A 23,343-nucleotide genomic window follows, 5' to 3' on the forward strand; every position below is an offset into this window, starting at 1 on the left:
TGAACACTATTTAAACCATATATGATAAGTACCAAGTGATAAAGTTAGTTATGTTCAAAATGAAAATAGGTGTTGAATATTTTAAATTACCTTGCTTTAATGCATTGTGGTAGGATGCACTCTCTTTGGGATCCTGATAGAGCATATGCTGATAATTTTCTGGAGGTTGATTCCTTAGTCATACTGGTTCCTCACAAATGATTTTATCAGTTTCATGGAATACCCAGAGTTGGAAGGGATCCACAACGATCATCAAGTCCAGCTCCTGACCCTGCACAGCACCATTACCCAGAGTCCCACCCTGTGTCTAAGAGTGTTGTCCAAACACTTCTTTAGGTCTCTCAGGCTTGGTGCTGTGACCACTTCCCTGAGGAGCCTGTCCCAGTGCCCAACCACCCTCTGGGTGAAGAATCTTTTCCTAATATTCCACCTAAACCTCCGCTGAGGTTTAGGCTCAGGCCATTCCTATGGGTTCTGTCAGTGACACTACAGAGAAGAGATCAGTGTCTGTCTCCCTGCTTCCCCTCCTGAGGAAGCTGTTACTACAATAAAATCTCCCCTCAGTCTCCTCCAGGCTGAACAGACCAAGTGACCTCAGCTGCTCCTCAAATACCTTCCCCTCAAGGCCCTTCAATATCTTCATTGCCCTCTTTTGGACACCATCTAACAGTATCATGACTTTCTGTGGGTTGTGGCACCCACAGCTGACTCTGGCACTTGAGGTGAGACCACCTCAGTGCAGAGCAGAGGGGACAGTCCCCTCCCTTGCCCGGCTGGTGATGCTGTGCCTGATGCCCCCCAGGTCAGGATTGACCCTCCTGGCTGCCAGGGCACTGCTTCATCTCCAGCTGATTCATCTGCAGCTTGCTGTCAACCAGGGCTCCCAGGTCCTTTTCCCTGGCACTGCTTTCCAGTGTCTCATTCCCTGGTCTGTCCATACATCCAGGGTTGCCCCACCCCAGGTGTAGAATCTGGCCCTTTCCCTTGTTGAATTTCATGGGGTTGGTGATTTCCCAGGCCTGTAATTTGTCCAGGTCTCTCTGCAGGGCCTCCCTACTCTCCAAGGTGTCAACAGCTCCTCCCAGTTTTGTATTGGCTGCATTTAGGCCCCTGTTGCCAATTGTAGTTATCTGAATTCATGCACTGCAGTTACTAAGTAGTGGGGGAAGGCATGGCACAGAAATTAGCTTGGTTAGATGCACACAAGTCCTCTAATATTAGATTTTGTCTTTTTACTTCAGAGCAAGATGCATTGTATGTAGTAACTAGTGGTGTTTTTTCACCGTCTAAAAGTTAAAAGGCTAATAGACAGACTTTTAAAATGATCCTCCAGATTATCAAAAATTTCTGCTGTAGCCTTTTATATTTCTCCTACGTCTGCATCATCAGATCTGTATGCTGTATCACCAAATTGATACCCACTATTGCATGTCCTATTACTACTGCATTCTATGCATGTAACAAAGTAAAATAGCAAGTTAATGTAGAAAAATAATTTAACTCTGAATATGTGAGCTATTGAAATAATGAGATGCATCTGCATATCTTTGTTTCTGTTCAATGTCACTGCACATTTAAAACCAGCCACAAAAATTATGAATTGATGGATGAGTTCTGCCACTAATGAAATTTGTTTTCAAGGCAGTAGATTTTTATTTTATTCTCATAAAAAATACCCCAGGAAACTACAAGGCAACCCACAAAATATGTTAGCTATATGATAGAATTATTATACATTGTAGTTGTAGGACAGAAATAGTGTCACTAGGGGAAATAAATTGGATTTCTGAGGAAAATACCTGATATCCAAGACTTAAATTAGCTGTACACAGATCTAAACTCAGAGACTATACTCAATTTTTTAATATACAGATTACCAAAGATCTTAGGAATCCGTAAATAAACACTTTCACCGCTAGTAAAAGACATTTCTCATTTTACCGTCTATTAAATTTTTTAAGTTTTTGGCAGTTGAATTGCCTGTGTTGTCTGTCCAAAGAACATTAATCCTATCAAATCAAGATAAATACCCCCTGGAGACTGTAAAGATTTTTCAGTCCAAAACATAAATAAATGACTGCTGTTCAATTTGAAAATTATGTGCTTGAATCAAAATGCAAAAACTACATTACTCAGCAACGTTATAGAGAAATGTGATTTTTTCATGACATTAAATAAACTAGATTAAGTAATAGTGTAAATATCAATTTTGAAAAATTATAACAATTAAGCTTTTTAACTTCAACTGTTAGCATTCAGTTTTCCAGCAGAATTATCTGATTGATCAAAAATCAATAATGTTATTTTTCAATAACTTCCACTTTGAACCATTAAAGGTCAGTATAAATGGTGAAGTTGTGGTCATTATAAGATTGACACTAAGATGTTACTGGGCAGATGTTAACAATTGCATTGGGGTCTTTTAGTTAATATTTTCAAACTAATGTCGTTGTTGGCTAAACTGTAGCTATGATTCTAAGTTGATGAGCTATAGAGTCCTTGGTTATCACAGCCTCCGAGGCTGCCTTTCTAGGTTATGCCTAGTGTTAGATTAAACCTTTGTAAAATAGAGGAGGTCAAAAATGTTTCTGATCATATTTGCATGTTTATGAAATGTAGGATTTTGTAAATTACAGTCTGTATGGCTCTCCTATCACTACACTAAAGGTAAATTCATGTTACACTCATATGTGTCTTCCTAACAGTCATATTCTGCTTCTGTGTACTAGAAATAACTTAGAAACAAACATTTTCAGAAGTAAGATATAGGGAAGATTTCTTTTACATTGTTATTTTCATTGGGTAAGGATTTCAGTACTATCTGTATCAACATATTTATACAAACTGGATGTAGAATTTTTGGAACATGGGGTTGAAGATGAGATGGTACTTTATGGCTGAATGTTAAAACAATATAGATTGCACTGTTCTTGAACTTTGCGTATTTCCTGTGAACATCTGTATAATAGTGTGCACAAATTTGCATTTATTCCACTTGAGATATGCAAATCTGAAGTTTATTTTCAAATGCAAATTGTGCCTTGTTGAAGACTATGCTCTGAGAATACAGAATACTTTCTGTTTCGAGGTGTCATCCAGTTTGAGTACTTCTAACAGGATCAGCTTTAAGTACCTTGTGGATTGACTGGTTTTCAATTTCTTTTAGTTTTTGAGGCATGTTAAGGCATGTAATTTTTTTTCTTTTTTCTCAGGTTAGAGACGACAACAAAAGACAACACCCATGCTTAGTGGAGTTCTCCAAATTGCCGGAGCAGGAAAGAAATTATAACTTGCAAATGTCACTTGAAACACTGAAGTAAGTTTCTAGAACTTTTGAAATTTATAGTTAGCGTTTCCAGAATTATAAATTGATATGCAAATTAAAATTTGATGTGTAGGAGAGGGTAATAATATGCAAATGAGGGAGTGAGATACATTAATGATTTCTGTATTTGGCATTGAAAATGACTTTGATAGTCTTTTTAGAATTATTGTTGTAATGCTGATTGTGAAATGAAAATTCAGAGAGTTTTCATCTAGGATGAAATAGATCCAAGATTTGAAAAAAAAATCTTTGCTTCTTTGATTTTATTCAATTTAGTTTAATTTTTTCAATTTTCTTTATTGATAAAACACACTTTGACACTCAATAGATATTTAAATTAAGAACTTTTCTTCAGGACCCCTTGCTGCTATTTCTGTGTCAGTGTGCATTTTGCCACAGAACAAACAGCAGCAGGCATTCCCTCCTTTTGTGGATGAGTGGTTAGATGTGTGAATGTCATAGAAGCTCTCCAGTTGGAATGCTAGCAAATTTCAATGGGACGTTAAAGGGTTTGTTGAAGTAATCTAGTTTTGTGGTTTACAAGGATACAATTCCTCACCTCAGCTTTTTCAGTCAAGGAGTTGTGAGTTCTTGCTTTGCTGTGAATTAATTGAAAAATCTATTAGTGTAAGTAATTTCTCCCGTATGTAGGATTGCATGTAGCCAATGTGTAGAAATACTGATCAAACTGATAAATGCTTGACGGTAGATGTGGTTCTCCAGTCAGCCATACTTCTAATCTATTCTTTCTTTTTTTTCCTGTTAGAATATAGTTGCTTTTTACTATTCAGAGAGATTACAAATGATGAATGTCTGCATGTGATTTTACTTTTCTGTGAAGATTGGCCTATATTAATACCTTTGCCATGTAAACTGATAGTGTAATATACTGTCCTAAGAAAAGGCCTTTATATCCTCATAGTGGAAAGCTATGTAGAACACCTCTTCTAGAACTTCTTGCAAATTTATTTTCAGGCCAGCTTCTCTGCACTATTTACTGATCTACCATTCCCACAGTAAATAAATTACTCAGTGTGAAACTGAGTACTCAGGGTCATATTTATGACCCTAATAGCTTGCCATTATTTAGAGGTAAAGCATTCAGAGAGAAATTGAACTGGAAGCAAGAAAATAAGTTCAGATTTTCTACGGGTAGATATTAGAATTAAAAGGAAAGTTTTTGAGCATTTCTCATCAGCAGAGCAATGTGCTAAGGATTCAGAATAGATTATTCCTTTTTAATGAAACTACAAAAGATGATGTCATTAGCTTCCACTATGGTTAGATATTTTCCTAGAATACTCTATGTAATATGGCTCAAACAGCAGAAAAATCATGCCCTCATAATTAAATGCACACTGCTGATGTTCCACTAAGTATTGAACAAATTTAATGAGTCTGTAGATGATTATTGGTTCAGTATCCAGTGCTTTTCTAATCTAACCCTGTAAAAAATCCCCAAGTTTTTGTTTTATAAGCATACAAGTTATGGATTACTCTTTTTTAATTCATTTTATTGCTTACTCGAGAAAAAGTCTTTCCATTAAATGGATAATATCCAAAATATAAAGCACTCGGTCCTTCAGTGGGTTTTAAAATGTGTATGCTTAGTGAACTAAGTCTTCCTTACCTCCTTGGATTAGTCCTTGTTTTCTGATAAATGAAGTTCTAATTTTGTAGTATTGAGTTGTATTTATCACGTAGACATCTGTTGTGCAGGGATTTAGGACCCTCTTGCTCAGTTTGTTTCTACATGCTTGAAAATGTTGAAAAATCAGTGAACTAATCAGTTCTAGGTGATCCATAGATGATGACTTGAATTGTAACCTGTCTTGGCTATTTCTTTACTAGATGTGTCCGATCTACTAGCTGTCAATCTTGATGGGGGGGGGGGAAGGAAAGAAAATGTTATTTTAAAACTTCTAATAATTTTCGTTACAATTTGCATCAAATTGTATACTTGAAATAGTTGCAAAACATGGAGAATAATGCTGACTGTAATTTTGTTTTCCTTTGTGGTTTGTTGGCAGTTTTGCTGCCTGATGAGAGAGTTAGAAACCAAGGAAGATCTAAGTCATATTACCTGATACAACATTTATTTTCCATATACTGGGATCTTTGTTTATTTTAAGTAAGATTGAATACTTTTATGAGCTATAAAAATTACATACTGTAGGAAATGTCAAGATGCAGGAATTAGTTGCCTCTGAAAATGTCATAGGATTAAAATATGCTTGCTCATACTGTTTCTGCACGTGCTTATATATGTTTTATAGTTTGGTCTTGTATATTTTTCTGGTTGTTCTTGCTTATTTTTTTGTGACTGACTTTCCCATTTCTGTGTGTTTACTCAGTTTTGTGTGATAATTACATCCACCATTGTGATGATGAGAGCTACATTCAGCCACTTTTCATTTTCTTGCTTAGGTTTGAAGAGCTTTAATGGTTTTTCAGATTCTGCCAGTACAGTCTGTCATTTTATCCTCCTGTGGCAGTCTTACTTGAATTTGTTTTGTTTGGGTAGAGATAATTCCTGGCTTACATTACAGGAAAATTAGGGTTCCCAGAGGTTAGCTCCTCTGTACTGCATTTCACTATTAGATATGTTCTCCTACTTATGCTGGTGATAGCTCTATAGGAATCATGTACTCTTTATGCCAGTTGAAATCTAGCTGCATGGAGTATTCTTAGCAGATAGTGTGTTCTGCAGGAAGGGGCCACTGGATATTTCCTCATTTCTGGCTTTACTGTCTAGTTTTAAATCAGGGTTCACAGTCCATAGGAGTAGGACTTACTTCATGTAGCTAGCACTAAAAATATGCTGCAAGAATCTCCTTGAAACAGACAATTCATCTGCCAAAAGAAATAATGTTAGAAGAGTATTTATGCTCTTTCCCCCCCAAGTCAGTTCAAGAGCAGTAAATATAGTTGAAGCATACTTCAACAAGAAAATATCATTTCAGCTAGTGGCAAGAACAAATAAAAACCTTCTTTGACACCTTTCTTCCACTTCAGGAAAATTTGGAATGGAGTCCAAGGTATTTACACCTGTGATTTCTTCTGTAATCAGTTTCTTTCAAAAGTATGGTTATCACCCTCAGGTTTTGAGAAAATTCTCATCTCACTCCAAAGTTAAGACTCTGACTTTTGTCTAGGATTTCTGTTAATTTCAATGTCAATATTTTATCAATGCACCTAGACTTAAAAAGACTATAAGCCAACATTGACTATAGATACAGGAACAAATAATTAATAATTTACTGAACAAATCCTGGAGACAAATGAGATTTTAAAATTTATGCTCATAAGCAGTGTGGCTATAAGGAAAGCAAGAAGTCTGAAGTAATCAGAAACCAAATTAGTACTGTTGACCCTGTTTTAAGTTTATATAAATAGTGGGTTTTTTTCTGAAATGACCTGAATTTTGCAGATTTAGGCCACAATGGGCTGGTTCAGTGGCTCTGTAGTATAAGCATCATGGTAGGTACAAGACACACTGTCTAGATTGAATAAGTTGGCACTTTTGGCCTAATGCTTATCATGCATTCTGCTGTAAATTCTGTCTTCAGAAGTGTGTTGTCCTAAAAAACCCAGATCTGACTGAAATCTCTAAATAATGGCTTCTTTAGAATGAAGACATATTATAAGGATAAGTGATATTTATGCCTTTTTTATTTTTATGGCTGTGATATAAGTAATAAAACATAAAGATGTGGGTATGAAGCAGTATGAGTGAGTATGTAAGCACTATGAATATAAAGCAGAAATAATATTCAAAGGGCAATCTTCAAACTGATAGCTGATAGATTAAATATACTATATGATACTACACTTTGAAGTACCTTACTCATATTTTTGGAACATCTTGTGGCATTTTCTTAACGCTATCAGAAAGCTTATTACATATACAAAAAGGCTGATCTTGATCTTTCCATATTATACTATAATAATTTCCATAGGTCTCATTTGTTTTATAGTGCCATTTTTAGGCACTATAGTGTGCCTATAAACAGTAGGAACTCTAAATATCAAATTATCAGTAATTACTCTCTGATTTCTGTGTCCTAGAACCCTGCTTGCATTAGGCTGCCATGTTGGAATTGCTGATGAACGTGCTGAAGAAAAAGTGAAAAAAATGAAACTTCCAAAGAAGTAAGTTCAGTGTGTCTTCTTGTTAGGCAGTGTGAATTAAGTGTATTTTATTTTAACAATTCAATGTTTACACTTCTAATTTTATTAGTTCTTGGGCCTGCATGTACATGCATGCATTCTCAGGAATTTTCAGCAATTTTCACATACCATAATTTACAATTTTTCTTCCAGGTGTTTGTCACCTAATGTGTAGACAAATTTTAGGGTTTTTTTTGCTATGTTGTAATTTCTGACGTTCACAGTTATTTATTTCCTTTATGTATTTTGTGTATCACAGAGGCTTTGTAAAGAATTTTACGGTAAATTTGCCAATGTATTTTACAGTGCTGCAGATATTTAAAGGTGACCCTTTTGAAAGTTCTCAAATGGCCATGACTTGACGTATAGAGAACTGGTACAATCACCTGACTTTTTTCCAAGTGGTCTTGAATGTTGGCATCGGCATTAGTAGGACTGGGCTTAGCCTGGTATGGTATAGTGCCCTGTACTACCACAGCTCTGAAACCAGCTCCTATGGCCCAGCCAAGTTGCCCTGGCTTCTTAACACCAGTATATGCACAGAGAGTTTGGGAATAAAGAACTTGGGATCTTGGACATAGCTGAGATAATGGAACTTTAGTTTCCTATGCCTATCTGACAGCCTTGTTGCCCAACATACGCTTGAGCCCAGGGAGTGAAGGAAGATTATATAATATATAAGAAGTCAGAAAGGTAAATGCCACAGTTTTACTAGATGAGAACTTCTGCATGGTCAGTTATGCCTGAATTTAAGACAGTGACTTAGTTTCCTTGGCTATGACTCAGAGCAATGGTAAGTGCTGCTTGCTGAGTTCCTGCCACCAGTAGCAGCTCATTGCTCTTCGCAGGAATGTGTTGTGTGCAGAAACAGCTGTTCCTCTGGTATTGCATATCTCCATTATTCACTGCAATCCTTCACTGACCCATACCTTTGTGTTACGTGCAGTCCCTGAGGCCAGTGTAACAACCTCCAGCACGTTTAACTAAAGCACATCTTCTTTCTTCCTTTTGTGAGCCAAAAGCCTGTGCCTCATTCTGGCAAGATCCCTGCAGGCTTCTAGGTAATACTTTGCTACAAGGTAGCTGTAAGAACCTGGACCATCAAGTCTTTGGTATCTACCCTACTGCACAGATTTACAAACCATTGATATTGCAGTTTCAGAATCCCTGATGTGGTGGCTTTGCCAGAATGAATGCGAATAAAAGCAGGGTATTATTTTAAGTTCCCCCCCAAACTGTTCTTCAGTTTCGGTATCCCAAAATAACTGTATATTTCTCAAAGAAGAAAAGATATCTAGGGCCTTCTGTATTTTTGTTCTGAATTTCCTGGGCAGAAGTATATGTGCATTTGCAAGATTGTTCAAGTGAATTAAATTTCCTGCTTTTGAAAAACTGCAGCCAAATCTCAAGTCTGAAGAAATTATACTTTCTAATGTAAGAAGTCCAATAATGTTGAGACTTTTTAATTTCATTAACCATCATAACTGTAGGAACCTGAAGTCATACCATACATACAAAGTTAGAATTTTGATACCTTACATATAATGGATTGAAAAAACTAGCAAAAAGGAAAGGAACACATTGTGGCTGCATTCCTAAAAGGTTGTGCAGGGGAGTGTGACTGGAAAGAGCACAGTAATTGCCAACCTGACAAGTGTGCTAATTCCAAATGTTTCACTGTTTCTGTTACTGTCTTGTTTTACTCATCTCACTAAAGTGACTTCACAGAAACCTGATGAGAGGTAAACTGTGAGGGCAGTGAACTCCTGTGGGGGCTTGCTGTAATAGAAACCTGCAGATTGTGAACTATGTAGCGGGCTGATTTTGGAATGATGTTCTTGAATTGTTTTTTTTCTAGCTTAAAGTTTTTCTTTTTATTGTGGTAATTTTGAAGGAAGATTCAACCTCCTATTTATAGATGTAATCCCTCTTAAATACCTGGTTATTTTAAATTATTATTTTCAACAAATAATTTGTTTAACTGTGTTTTAAGATGGTTGTTACAGAAAAGAATTAATTAAGATTGGTAAAGTATTTGATTACTTTAGGCTATAAATGGGGATAAATACTGTTTAATTTTATGGGTTCTTCTCTGTCAGTACAAATAAAGAAAATTACGAAATTGTGTAGAAAATAATTGAGCAATTATTTAAGCTAGCCATTCTTTATACACCCCAGGGTGTAGAATTTCAATGAGAGAATGCTGTTGTTTGTTTTCCACAGACTCCTTTTGTTTCAACCAAAACAGCTTTGTATGCTGAAGGAGAAATAGAATCACTTAAGTTGGAAAAGACCTTTAATGCTTTATGTCCTCTGTTGGAGGCTTGCTCATAAGTAAAGTAGGAGATTAAAGTAGGAGATTCTTATAATTAATGGGAAGGGAATAACTTTATAAAAGTAGCATTCCTAGGAGCCTTAAAAAAAGTGAGGAAGCTGTCTTTCTCTTCTGAAGTCATGCTTAGATTTAGGCATTTGCTCCTGTGATTTGAAGGAGAGTTAAGGTATGAATTATTATGAAAACATTTTAAGGTGGATTTCAAAACTGGTCTTGAGTAAGCCATTTGACCTGCTCTGTCTCTTAGCATCCCTTTATGCAACAGGAAGAATCTATTTTCTTGTTTCAGTAGGAAGTAGATAGAATTTAATAGGTATTGTCATCTGCTCAGAGGTAGAAATAATATTGTTGCTATAAGCATTTAGATAAACAGCATCTTAATCTACTACTTTGAATATGTGGCATTACTAAAATACTTTAAGAACAATTTTGGTTTAGACCATTTTGCATAGCTTTCATTACCAGTTACTTCATCCTATCACGATGCAATTAGCTTGAAACAGAATCAAATCAAAAACAAATCAGTAATCAAATTTAAATTATTTTTCTTTATGTTCAAAGGCAGATATCATACTTACATAGATACGTTGCATAGATGTTATTTCTTTCTTTAGTGGTTTCTCTTACTTTTCTGCAAGAAAAAAAAATTAACTGCAAGTTCTGTTTTCATTCAACAGCTATCAGTTGTTGAGTGGATACAAGCCAGCACCCATGGATCTGAGTTTTATCAAACTGACCCCCTCTCAAGAAGCTATGGTGGATAAACTAGCAGAGAATGCTCACAATGTGTGGGCAAGGGACCGTATAAGGCAAGGCTGGACATATGGCATCCAGCAGGTAAGTGCTAACTTCAGACACTTAAAACAGCGCTTATTTATTGAGATATTTCACAGCCAAATGGAAGTAATGGTGACACACAGTCAGGAAAAAACAGCTAGTGAATGAAAGTTTGTCAGCCAAAAAAAACCCCCAACATAATTTAAAGCAATCTTGCTTAATAGCAGTATGAGACTCTTTTACAAGCAGTATTAAAAAACTTGGTGGTGTATTCTTGTATGCTATCTAAATCTTAGGGTGAGAAAATTGCATGCAGGAAGCTAACATGCTCCAGTATTTTAAGATATGTAAATATTGACTTTCACTAGGGGAATCATTTAAATGTTTGCAGTTCTGAGAATTGAATAATTTTGTTTATCCAGGAAAATAAGAATGTAAACTTCTAGTAATAACTTGGCTGATATGATTTATTTCTGGCAGAGGCCTTGAACTGAGAATAGTTAAGTCAGTCTCAAAGTTCCAGTCCTATTTTAGTTGTTCTGCTCCAGTGAATATGAATATTATTTGGTAGTTATCCCAATGTGTTACAAGGGAGGAGAGTAAGAATAAAATATAGTGGATTACTAAAAGGAAAACTCAGGTTCTTTGGTTTCTTTAAAAACCATAAAACCAGTCAATTGGGTATACCATGAGCCTAATTTAGCCTAATTTCCAATACATCTGTTTTCCCTTAAGATTTTCTAGTCTTTTTGTGATTGCTTGTGAATTTTTTATACAGAAAGGTCTCTTCGTTTGTGTTAATAAATGTGTGGTAGCATTTCAGAGTGAAATTTTAAGACAATTTACCCCTGGAGAAAAAAAGAGTTTTCATGGTTTTGTGCTGAGAATAAAAGGTCATTATTTTTGCAAAAATGAGATAGAGCTGTTTTGTAGGTACATACCTTTTTTTTTCCTTGTTTTTGACAAAAATTTGAGTTCTACATTTCAGTGCCACATATGTCAAATTTTGTTCTTCTACAGGACCAAGATTCATTTTATTTGCAGAACTTTTGTGTAAAATAATAAAATAACCTGGGTTTTTATATATATTAAGCACTTTACCTAATCACATACAGGTATGCTTATGTGGCAAAATATGCTTCATGTCTGCATTTCAGTATTGTTCATTACAGTATCTTACTATGAAGTTTTTGTGTTATTCTGTAAGCTATTTAGGAAATCTATGTTCTCTGTTTGGGTCTAGACAGAAAGTGAGTCAATTCTTCTGTTTGCAGACTGGAATATATGTATAGTCTCTACTAGGAAAACACTGAAGATAATTCAGTGTTTGTGCAACTCCTCTGCTTTCCCCAGGATCAATTTTTTCCCTAATACTGCACCTTTAAGTAAGAGGTGGCCTTTTGAAGTGCTGTTAACATTTCTGATGGAGCGTGAATCATGAGAAGTGTGGGAAGTGATGGTTTTCTGTTGTCAGGTAGGGGGAGGGGATTAATTACTTTTGAACTCAATATTTCAATCCTGTGTTTATGGAGTCAGTGCACAATTCATTCCTAGAATGAAAAACTGAATGTTCAAAAGAAATATTTCTGCTATATAGAAGAAGACACTCAAGAATTTATACCATGTTTCCCATATTTTTTATTCTTCCAGAAGCCAATCATTTTCAATATAGGACCTTGCCAGCTGGGAGCTTTGAAACAAATGAAAGTTGGGAAATGGTTACAACTTGGATAGAAACTTGATATAGCCCAAAATTAAATTTAGTTTTGCAACAGAATTTATTGGTTAAGATAAAGTTAAGAAGTTTCTGGAATCAAATGCATCTCTTAGCTAATTATATTTCTAACTAGCTTTGGGAAAATCTAATCCTATGACTCACATCTAGCAAATAAATTTCCTTAGATTTCGAAGACAATTTAACCTACCCTTTGTATTGGTGTATCTTTGAAAAAAACCCACAAATAATTTTGCCATATTTATTGAAGTGAATTTGTAGTTAAACTGCATGTTTTCTGACTTAGTGAGATATTAGGTAGGAAAGTCATATATATAAGCCATATATAAATGGCAATGTCTAAGACTTTCCCAGTGTTACTGGTTTGGGAATAATACATAAAAGATGTGTGGGTGGCAATGAAAAAATGTCTCTTTACATCTTCACAATATTTTTATTATAAACTGCCTTTATGTATGTTTTGGTGCGCCTGTTGATATAGAAGGTTTTGCATTTGACAAGGTGTGATGTGATAGCCATAAATCATTAGTTTTATTGTGGTTCCCAAAAAGCAGTGGAGTTGCTCAAGGCCACAACTTGGGTTTTAAAATCACCCCCAAACCCCAAAAAACATTCATCTGACAAATCTAGTATGGGATATAACCTAAAATTAAACACTTCAGAAGAATCGTGAAGTCTGTTTTATGTTCTCAGTATGTTCTTAGGGAAAGAGACTAAACTGACTGTTGAATCTAAAATGTTGTAGGCCTGTGAGGAGACATTTTTGAGCCTTACCAGGAGAGAGCAGAGGGGAAAAAGGAGAGGACTCTGAACAACTAGCTGAACGGCTCCCTGTATTTTATCTACTGACCCCTAAGATGGTTTCCTGAGGGAAACTCTGGGAACTCTGGCCTTCCCTAGGCTCCCTTCCTAATAAATGTTCTACTTGCTGGATGATGAAGTTTAACATGAAAATTAAATCTCTGCTTACTTATTAAAATTTATAGTCTGGTGTGAGAAAACTCATGGCAGCTAGAGGTTTTGTTTAAAACCCCTTAGCCTTGTAATTACTGAGTGGTACATCAGCCTTTTTTCAAGAGTTTTAAAAGATTGACTCCATAGTCTCAAAGATGTGTGTCTAGACAAATAGGATTTACATATCTACATCCATTCTGATGGCCAAGGACAAGTTTTTTGTATAAAAACGTTATTGGAATGGTAACCCCTAGTTAAATTTTCAGATATTTTTTAAGCAGTCGGTGTGTATCAATCTCTGATACACACTCTGATACTCACTCTTTTGACTTCCAGGTTATACTCTGAAAGAGTCTTAGGCAAATGCTTCTGCTCTAAATCTTGACTGGGCTTGGGTATATATGATGAATATTTAACTGCTCTTCCTTATCAAGACAAAGACAGGTATGGGCATGCAGAGAAGCGTCTGCAGAATTTAAAACTAAAAAGCTTAAGTGCCTATGAAACTGATCACATTTGGAGTTGGAAAGACAATTAACTGGGGGGTTTTGCAGTCCTGAGTGCTTATGCTTTAAACATCCAAGAATTTTTTTACTGACTAAAGACTTTTGTGTGCTGAGTTGTGCGCTGTTGTTGAGAATGCAGTGTAGTGGTGCAGTGAGCAGTGTCATAGTTATGCTTTCAGCAGAATATGATTGTAAATGTGGACAAGAGCTCAGAAATATTCATGACCTTCAGGAAGCAGATTTACAAGGTCAACAGTATACTGTACTCCCTAATTCCTGGCAGACAAGTTACCACATTCTCATGGATAATTAAACCGGTAGATGATGACCTTTTTCAATAATAGTATGTCTTGCAGAAGGTGCTGTGCTTTGGATATTGATGTTGATTTGTTGTTAATTCTGTAATCTTTCTCTTTTCAAATATTTCTTTTTCTTCTGGAAAATAGACCAACAGCTATTCTGAGCTGAGTTTCAGGAGTGCTTACAATACACAGATAACAAATGCCATTTATTAAAATCCATGAGAAGAGTGAGAAGAGAGCAGAAGGGCAAGGTGCTCCTTTCTGGGTGCAGTGCAGAGATGCCTCTCATTTAGCTGGCATATATATCACATGGCAAGCTGCTTGCTCTAGGTGTTATCCATACTGCTACGTGCTTCTGCATGACTCCAATGTATTTATTTCATGGGCTACATTTTGTCATCCCTTCATATTACTGTGACATGCTTCGGTAGTGGAGTGATACAGTGATATGATGTTGTGCTGTATAATGCTATAAACAGATCTTGCAGAGCTGTAAAGTAGTTTCTTAGGGGAAAGAAGCTTACAGATGCTTTAAAGTAGATGAACTAATCACTGGGAAAAATTATGGACAGCAATCGTACTGTGGCTGTAGGATGAATTGAATAATCTAGTAGGTCTGTTCAGTATGAGAGCCTCATCATTTTGGGATTATATAAAATGAAAAAATTAAAGGGATACTCTCAAGTAGTTAAAGTATAAACTATTTCTTTCTTTAAAAACTGTTGAGGAAAATGCCTTCCAACTTCCAGATTTTTTTCCTCTTTCTAAATCCATTACTGCTTATCCGGCTTTTTTCTTAACAAGATATAACAAATTACATTTTTTGCGTGACTATACACAGTATTTTTGTTCTGCTACTGCAGAGCCAGCCAGGAGAGGGAGCACAAGTTAGCTGACAAATCTTGTTCCCAGAACTGTCCTGACAGCTGTGATGACACTGATCCCAAACAAGTATTTTTTGGTAGCACAGACTCACAGTTGTTTGTTGCTCCATGAAGGGAGAAAGTAGGAGCAAAACAGGTAGGAAAAACATGTATTTCTGCTTAAAAGAACACATTCACTAGCAAGAGTAATTGGAAATACAGGCAGAAAAAGCAGTATGAAAATACTTGACAGTGTCCCTTTAAGGGAGAACATGATTACCTGCAAGTTGGTGGTCTTGGAACTGGGGAAATGGTAAATGTACAAGGACAGATACAGGAGTTAGATCCAGGCAAAAAAGCAATATAGCCTTGCTGTAAGTGAATTAAAATAATCCCATTTGTGCTATGAGAGAAGGCGGGTTTTTTTTACCTCTATGGATTTTGATATTAAGTCCTGGCGTAACTACATGAGTTTTTTAATTTGGTTACTTTTAAGGAATTTTTCATAACAAGATAATGGAAAACAATCTAATGGAAAATATTCAGAACTCATATAAGTTTATCCATGGACTTGTATTTTGGCATATCCATGAACTTAGTGTATTTTTTGACATTCATAAAACAGTGATTTTATGCATACAGGAGAATCCCAACATCCATATGAGTAAGGGAAAGACAGAAAAGAGTCAAGCTTAGAGATTAGAAAGCAAATGACAATAATTTAAAGTACATTGCCTGCCTCTTCCCTTTTCCTGAATACATGACACCTAGGTCTCCCCACTGATTGTAGAGATCACAGGCAAAGACTCCTTCACATTTTGTTTATATACATTGCCACATATCCTGAGAGCTTAACCAAAGGGTATCTTGCTTTTTCTTCATATTGCATTGTGGTCTGGCTAGAAAAGCTAACAATTAGAAACCCCATTTATACTGAAAAAAGAAAAAGTATTAAAATAAATCTCATAGCTTTAACAGTTGTTTATAAATATTGGCAACTTAAAATTTTCCTTCTGCTCTGTGAAAAACATCTTAAAAAAGATGCTCTGAAGTTTCTGTCCTAGAATAGTCAGTTGGTATTGCTAAGCAATTATATGAAGTCTTACTCCTCTTTGGCCCAAAAATGCAAGACATTTTGGTCTTTTAAAGTCAAGATCTTATTTTTTCAGATGTATGGAAACTATATGGCATCATCAATTAAGACCAGATGTTGGTTTTCTCAGGCTGCCTAAGGCTGCAATGCAGAAGAGGCATTGTTCTGGAAAGTCAGACTGGGTGAAATATGCATGTGTGGGAAAAATCAAGTTGTTGCTTATTTTTTCATTAAATATATATAAAGCCAGCATCTTGTCCTTGTAAAAACCACTTATGTTACCTCAATTTGACATTTTACATGATTTATACTGATATATTAGTTCCTTCCATTTATAGTCAGGGCACATTCTGCTAGGCATTCCATATGGCTATGGTTCTCAGTGAAGATGGCAGAAGCTGTGCATGTATTACTAAGGATACATGTACTTCCAAGGTTAGAACTCATTTTTAGTAAATACCAATTTAGAATTTTATTTTTCCTTTTTTATATTTTTTTATTTTCATGATTTCTGGTTAAGCATGAGCTGCTATGATAGGTGTGGAAAAGCTAGCCCTCTGGCTAGCAAGGCATGAAAGGTATGTGCCAGACCCTGCTGGCAGTGTCCGTGCTGCACACGCACATGGTGGCTCACTGGCAGCACTGCTGGCAAACCTGCCCTTTAGCATTTGTTGTGGCAATTGCTCAGAAATCTTTGTGATAGTGAGAGGTGTGGATGTTTGGTGTCGGTAGAGATCTGACAGCAAGCAGAATCAATTCACAGCTGTGGAATGAGGGTTTGCTAATGGTGCAAAGGGAACTGAGAAAACAGCAGCACATCTGTCTCATTGGACATGTGCTGAAATACATTTGTTATGTGTTTGTAGTTTAACAGCCTTGCTTATGAGAACAAAATCATTTCAGTACCACACAGAATATGTATCTATACAGCTCTTATACTTTAAATCACAAAATATGGGTTCCTAAGAAATTATCATATTTTTTCTTCACTCATACTACTATGGTTTAACTTTTCAGTCTTTTCCTATCTTTCTTTCAGTTTAGCACTTATCTACACATGTTTCTGGTGACTTTTTGTTCCCTTTAGTCTAGTGGTCTCTGCTGTTCTTGAACTTCTTAGAGATTTGGGAAGGTCCAGGTGTACACAGCTTTGCAACACATTATTTATAGCTCTGAAAACTACATTATTATTTTCAAATGTCTTTAAGAGGTTTATATGATGCTTTGTTTTTTTGCTACTGAATTAGTGCTGAAGCACACAAATGGATTACACACACTCTTAATAGGTTCTTTATAGCTGTTTGTAGAATTTGACTATGGTTTTGTTGTTTCGTTCTTACCTGAGATCTGCCTGTGCAAGTTCCAAGACCAATTGTAGGTCCAGTGCCTCGAGATCAGTTACCAGTTACAGACACATCACAGACTCATTGAACAAAAGAATGCACTTTACATCTGACACGTGTTTCCTTGGAGTTACTTTGCAGCAGTGTTCTTTCCCTGTTACAGAAATTTTAAGAGGCTTGTTGATGTTTTTTGATGTGTATGTTCAGGTATTTTTTCTGTAGTTCTTTTCCTTTTAAGAGCTACATGTAGTTAAAAAATTAATGCAGTTAAATTGGCCCATTGTTGACCAATTATTGCCTAATTGACATCCTTATATACCCTATGAAAAAGTGTGCGTGCCCATTCAAATAGTTGTTTGTCTATCATTTGCTATGTATATCAGAATCTGTCGTGTACACTGTGAAAAGTAATACTGACTTTTCATGGTCAGTGCTATATCACTGACGTTTAACATCATTACTTCCATCCAGGGCACAATCTGCCAGGCATCCCAACTTTTTATGGTTACAATGTTTTCCTAAGTAAAGTAAATTAAATTCTAAATTATTGATGGATATTTGTCACATGAAATGAAGACAAAGCTGTGTAATAACATTCATAGGCTTTTTTCCCCTTTTTTTTCTGTGATATGATAGGTTCTGATTTCAAAGTGAAAGAATTATATAAATATCATGTATACTACCCAGCTAAAACCATTAATCTATTAACAAGTAGTTGCCAGATAAGCTCTGTACCAAATAGTCTTCTGATGAATCATTACTGTCAAATCTGGAAAATTCTGGCCAAAAAAACCTTTAAAAATTTAGGTTGAGAATTAAAACTTATTTTAACAGTCTACAATAACATCTTTGTATTGAGTAGGAGGAATTCAGTCTCTGTACTGCTTGGAAATGTACTCAGTAAAAATTACCACTCTTAGCTAATCAGTTTTCTTGTTGACTTGATTGCGAATGTGCAAAGCTCAATCACTGCACAGGATCATTCTCTACACTTACACTAGAGAGGTACAGAAGGTCATTGGCACTAAAACTTATGATGAATATAACAATAGGAGTGCTTAATTCAGAAATTATTAACACATTCAAAATTTAAATAGATGTGTAATAAGAAAAAAAAAGAACCAAGTTGTTAAAAGAAAAATCTTTTCTCACATTCAAATTTAAAGATGTAGCCACAGTCTCGAATAGGTGAAAAAGGTCACAATGTTATTAAATTAGATCCAAGGAAAAAAATCTGTAAAATCAAGTTGGTATAGTACATTAAATTTCTGTATTCCTTTTTTTTCTCTCCTTGCTCTCATTTTGTGCTTAGCCATTTAAAAAGCACTTATGCTATATTTCATTTTATACATTGGTATCAGCTGATTGCCTTTATGTTAATTTGTGTTAATGGTTGTTATGGCAACTACAAATGCTTTAGTCTAACACTATATCATTGATAAGAAGTTACATATTTATTGTTCCAAACTTTCATATTTTTAAAGACAATATTTCACAATGTTTTTTGGATGTAGAATGCTTAATAGGAAATTATTTCTCTTTTTGTGTCCTTTCAATCACAAATAATCAAACTCATAGTATTGCATCACCTCAGATGATCTGAGGTTAACTCAGATGTTTATTAACATTAACTCAGATGTTAATGTGACTACTCTTATACAAAAAAATAATTTATCATAACATTTACTTCAGCATTTGCTTGAGGGACACAGCCCTTTTTCACATCTACCAAAGTAAACATTGGATAAAGTAGGATGTCAGCTTAAGAATTTGGAACAAATATGAAAAGTGGATCCCTCAAATGGTATTAGTGTTGGCCCTGCCATTGTCCTTTCCACAAAATATAATTAGAGCTGATATGGTTTTGTAATTTGTGTCACCAGCAATGTGTTACCTTTTTCTTTCTGTTAGCGCTTTTAGCATGTAGGTAATGCCTTAATATTTCTTCTCCTAGAGGCATAACTTGTAGGACCAGATTTCATCAAGCATTGGTTTATAATTGACCTTACAATATCTGCTCACTATGACAAGGCAAGAGGCAGATAGTCTCGCATCTAAGCATTTGAAGAGTAGCAAAAGATGCCTGCAAGATTTTTTTCAGAATGGATGTTCCATTTCTTTTCTTCTTGAAAAGATTGAATTGAAACCACATATGTTCCTAAAACAAGAACTGTAATGCTGTTAAAGAAGTAAGGTACTTTCACTGTAGACACTGTCTTCTAAAATAATAGGCATTGGTTTTGGACTTCGTAATAAATCTAACCAATAATGAAAGCCTCTCAACAGCAGCTATTTTTTATATGCTATGTCCAGTCTGTATTTTTTTAAATCAATATAGATATTAGGAAAAACACGGAGAGTTCTTTGCATGGTTTCTCTCATTGCCAACAAATTCTGACAGGATGTGAGAAGAAAATGTAGAGAAGAAAACAATTCTGTTAGTCACTAAAAATTAGATTAGCCACTTAAATAATCCAGGTAAACACTGCTTTCAAATAAGATCATTTTGGAGTAGAGGAAAACCTAATCAATGTTTTCTAATAAACCTAAAATTCAAAGATTAAACCTTACCAATATTTTAATTTCAGCTGGAGAGTAGTTAGTGCAATTATCTATTGCAAAAACTCTACATGTAGAACACACAAATCATATTCTTGCAAACCCCTTCATTTTCGAAAAAACACGTCTTAAATAGTTGTTATAGTAAGGCATGTGTTTATTATCTATTTTGTAATTTATTAATTAGTGTTGCACACCTCCATTATTTTTTATTAGTAGTAGTATTTTGTTCTTTTGTTTTTAACACATTCATTATTTGGGCATTTTGTATATTTATGGTACAGTAATGTCAGCTTTAGTTAGAAACAAGTTCCTTGTTATGGTAGCTGCTTCATAAACAGCGTATGAAATATAATTCTTTTGACTTTTCTGTCATTCTCTTTGGCTCTATCCTCATTTTTGTGGTTTGTATTGTTACTTTATTAAGTAAATTTGACAGAATTTGCAGCAGGTAAAAGAATAAGAGCTTTGTTTATTTGTGTGTGTCCCTTTTTTTAGTTAATTCAGTCTTGTCATTTCTAGACTATTGCAATTTCTCTGATTCCTTGCCCTATTTGAAGTTACATGATTTCAGTTGGTATAACAGTAATTTTTATGGTGTTATTGAAGAATAATCTTGTCTGTAAGAAAAAAAACACAGTTTCTGAAATTGAACTGGTTTTTCATACTAATGCAGGATGTGAAAAACCGACGGAATCCCCGCCTCGTTCCATACGCTCTTTTGGATGATCGAACGAAAAAGTCCAACAAAGACAGTCTTCGCGAAGCAGTCCGCACCCTTCTAGGCTACGGTTACAATTTGGAAGCTCCTGATCAAGATCATGGTAATTAATTTTGGCTTTTTTTCTCAAAAAAGGTTAGAATTTTCCACTCTGCTATTGAATTTTTTTGTCCAATGAAACATTTTGAATGGATGTTTCCAAATATAATAGGTGCTTTTCTCCATCTTCTCTTCTCTTAGATCTTAATTTCTTTCTTTCCTTTTTGTTTCCTTTCCTTGTCCCGTGGCCTCAAATGAATATTTACAAAATGTAACATTATTACATTTTAAAGCAATTATTTAAAATTTAAACCAATCAACAAAATTTTTGGGAATAGTTTAATTTAATGCTATATTTGCTATTTCAACACAAAATAGGAAAAAAAACTCTGTAAAATCAGTAGATATGAAGTTTATATTACTGAAATTCTAACTTAAATAGTGAAGAATTCTACAGTTTATGTACAATATTGTATTTAAACACTTAAAGATACAAGATGAAATTTTCTAAAATGAATGATTGCAAACCAAATTTCTGTGAATGGCAACCTGCAAGTCTATAATTAGATAGTTTGTTAGAGCCTTTAAGTTTCCTGGACTTCCTCAGGTCTTGGAAGTTGAGTTAGACTATAAGTAAATTTTAATCCACTTTTTACAATGTTTTCTTTGAACTTGCATCATGGCCAGGTTGAATGTGTTATTGATACTGTGGGCAGTATTTTCAATTTGAGACATCCTAGAGAAGAGAAAAAAAATCTGAAGTAATAACAATGAATTTTTATAGAAAGTACACAGCATTTAACTCAATAACTGCAGCATATATAATGTTAAGAAAGTACAAGAAATCAGGAGACATAATGTACAAATAAATTAAATAGATCTAATCCCTATCAACTCTATTTCAGAAGTTCACTTAAAGATAAGGAAATATGGAGTAATCAAAATTAAAATTAGCATCTTTATTATCTGGAAAATTTGGAAATTTTGAGAAATGTGTCTAAACCTTATTTTTTCCCCTTCATATCGTGATAGCAGTTGTTAAGTTTTGACCTATTTATGACCTTCAGTAAAGCATTTCTGCAAAAGACATAACTCATACCTAAAGTGTACACAGGGAACCTGCCATTTGGAATTTCTTTTCCAAAGCACATGCATGCTCTGATCCTTTGAGATACTGCCGTTAAATCACACTTAAATATGAGGCATTGCTGAGACCATGAATGTGTAGCAAGGCTGGATTGCTGAACATGCAGAGCAGTGTTCCTCAGTGGAATGGACAGTGTTGGTGGCAAAATGCTGTGATCTCACTCTTAAATCTGCCAAGATGGGATCACTCTTTTTTTCCTTAGGATGCAGAGATTGTTAAGCTGGTTCTATGAATGGAGTTAGTAACGAAATGTAAAGGACACTAGTGCAATCCTTGAATCTGAAAGATGTTATCGAGGTTGTTGCAAAATTCCCAGAGGAAAGGAACTGCAGAACAGCATCCCAGGAACTGGTCTTTCTCCACGAATCAGTCTTCTACAAAGACTGGAATTGTATTCAGCAAAAGATTTTTTTAGTAATTTTGGGGATTTAGATTTTGCAGTTTATGAGCTTGTCAAGTTATGGAGATGAATAAAACATGTCACAAGGATCTTCGTTCACCAGCCAAAATTCATACTGTTATTAAAGGATTTAGAGCCCTCTAGTGGTGTTCTGCGTCTCCAGTCAATTTTTACTCAAACATTAATTTTACGAAGTTCTTAAGTATTAGTTTTTGTGCTTTTTATTGTTATTATTATCTACTGGTTTCCCACAGCAGCTGTATTTTTGGGACTGATTAGACTCCAGAAAGCATTTTCTTACTTAGAATCCAAAAAGAAAAAAATTTATCCAGGTACCATGCTTTGTGGTGCTTCATCTGTATAGGTGAGGTACCAAGGGTCTTGAAAAGTATTTTTAAGGCATTCATTTCATAGACTATCAAAGAGAAAACTTTACTAATAAAGAATTATGTGGCAGAGATAGGTGTTGCTTAGAGGAAACTTAATGTACCTCACCTAACTAAGTCAGGCATGGTAGCATGAGAAGTGATGGTTAATTCTCAAGGGTGTGATTTTATAGGCTGTCCTAGTGATATTGGAAATGTGGACCTTGATGGGTATGAGAAAATAGAAGAGGAAGGGAGAAGTTCTTAGCATGGCCTAACAAACAGGTGCAAGTAGGTGCAGACAAGTTTGATCTTATAACAAACTCAGGGAGAAGTGGAATTGTGGTGATTAAACTGGAATGCTGACTTTTCAAATGTTGCACAGGCTTTATTTGATACATTAAAAATTGGGGGAAAAGATTCATGCATTTGGCCTTTTTTCTCCCTAATCTGAGAAAAAGAATAGGAGTGATCCTTGAGTCATGTATTTGTAGCTGCATTCAGATTTCTATCTTCTCCTTTCTTTGTCTTTTTTTGTTTCCTGTGTTTTTGATTTTTTTCCTAATTCCCAGAATGGGCAGGACACTTTCCCCACATGGCTGTTCTGCAGGCACAATTTTCTTCTCATGTCTGTGCTCAAAGGGATTCCTTTACCTTTTGCTTTTGCTTTCAATGTTTCTTGTCAGTAATTGAAAACAGTACTTTCTGC

At 35.2% G+C, this 23,343-nt stretch overlaps 1 protein-coding gene across 4 annotated transcripts in view; it reads left to right on the forward strand.

The window, feature by feature from the left end:
• Nucleotides 1–23,343, forward strand: part of RYR2 (ryanodine receptor 2) — a 381,701-nt gene that overhangs the window by 214,175 nt on the left and 144,183 nt on the right. For all 4 annotated transcript variants that reach the window (XM_054280079.1, XM_054280080.1, XM_054280081.1 and 1 more), the window contains 4 exons: nt 3,213–3,316; nt 7,394–7,477; nt 10,508–10,667; nt 20,639–20,786. In XM_054280079.1, the coding sequence (XP_054136054.1) occupies nt 3,213–3,316; nt 7,394–7,477; nt 10,508–10,667; nt 20,639–20,786 (496 nt within the window). The remainder of the gene's footprint in view (nt 1–3,212; nt 3,317–7,393; nt 7,478–10,507; nt 10,668–20,638; nt 20,787–23,343) is intronic.

This window comes from Melozone crissalis, unplaced genomic scaffold, assembly GCF_028551555.1.
Source record: "Melozone crissalis strain CALT ecotype California unplaced genomic scaffold, PUWL_Pcris_2 ptg000027l_1, whole genome shotgun sequence".
In the NCBI taxonomy this organism is placed as follows: Eukaryota; Metazoa; Chordata; class Aves; order Passeriformes; family Passerellidae; genus Melozone; species Melozone crissalis.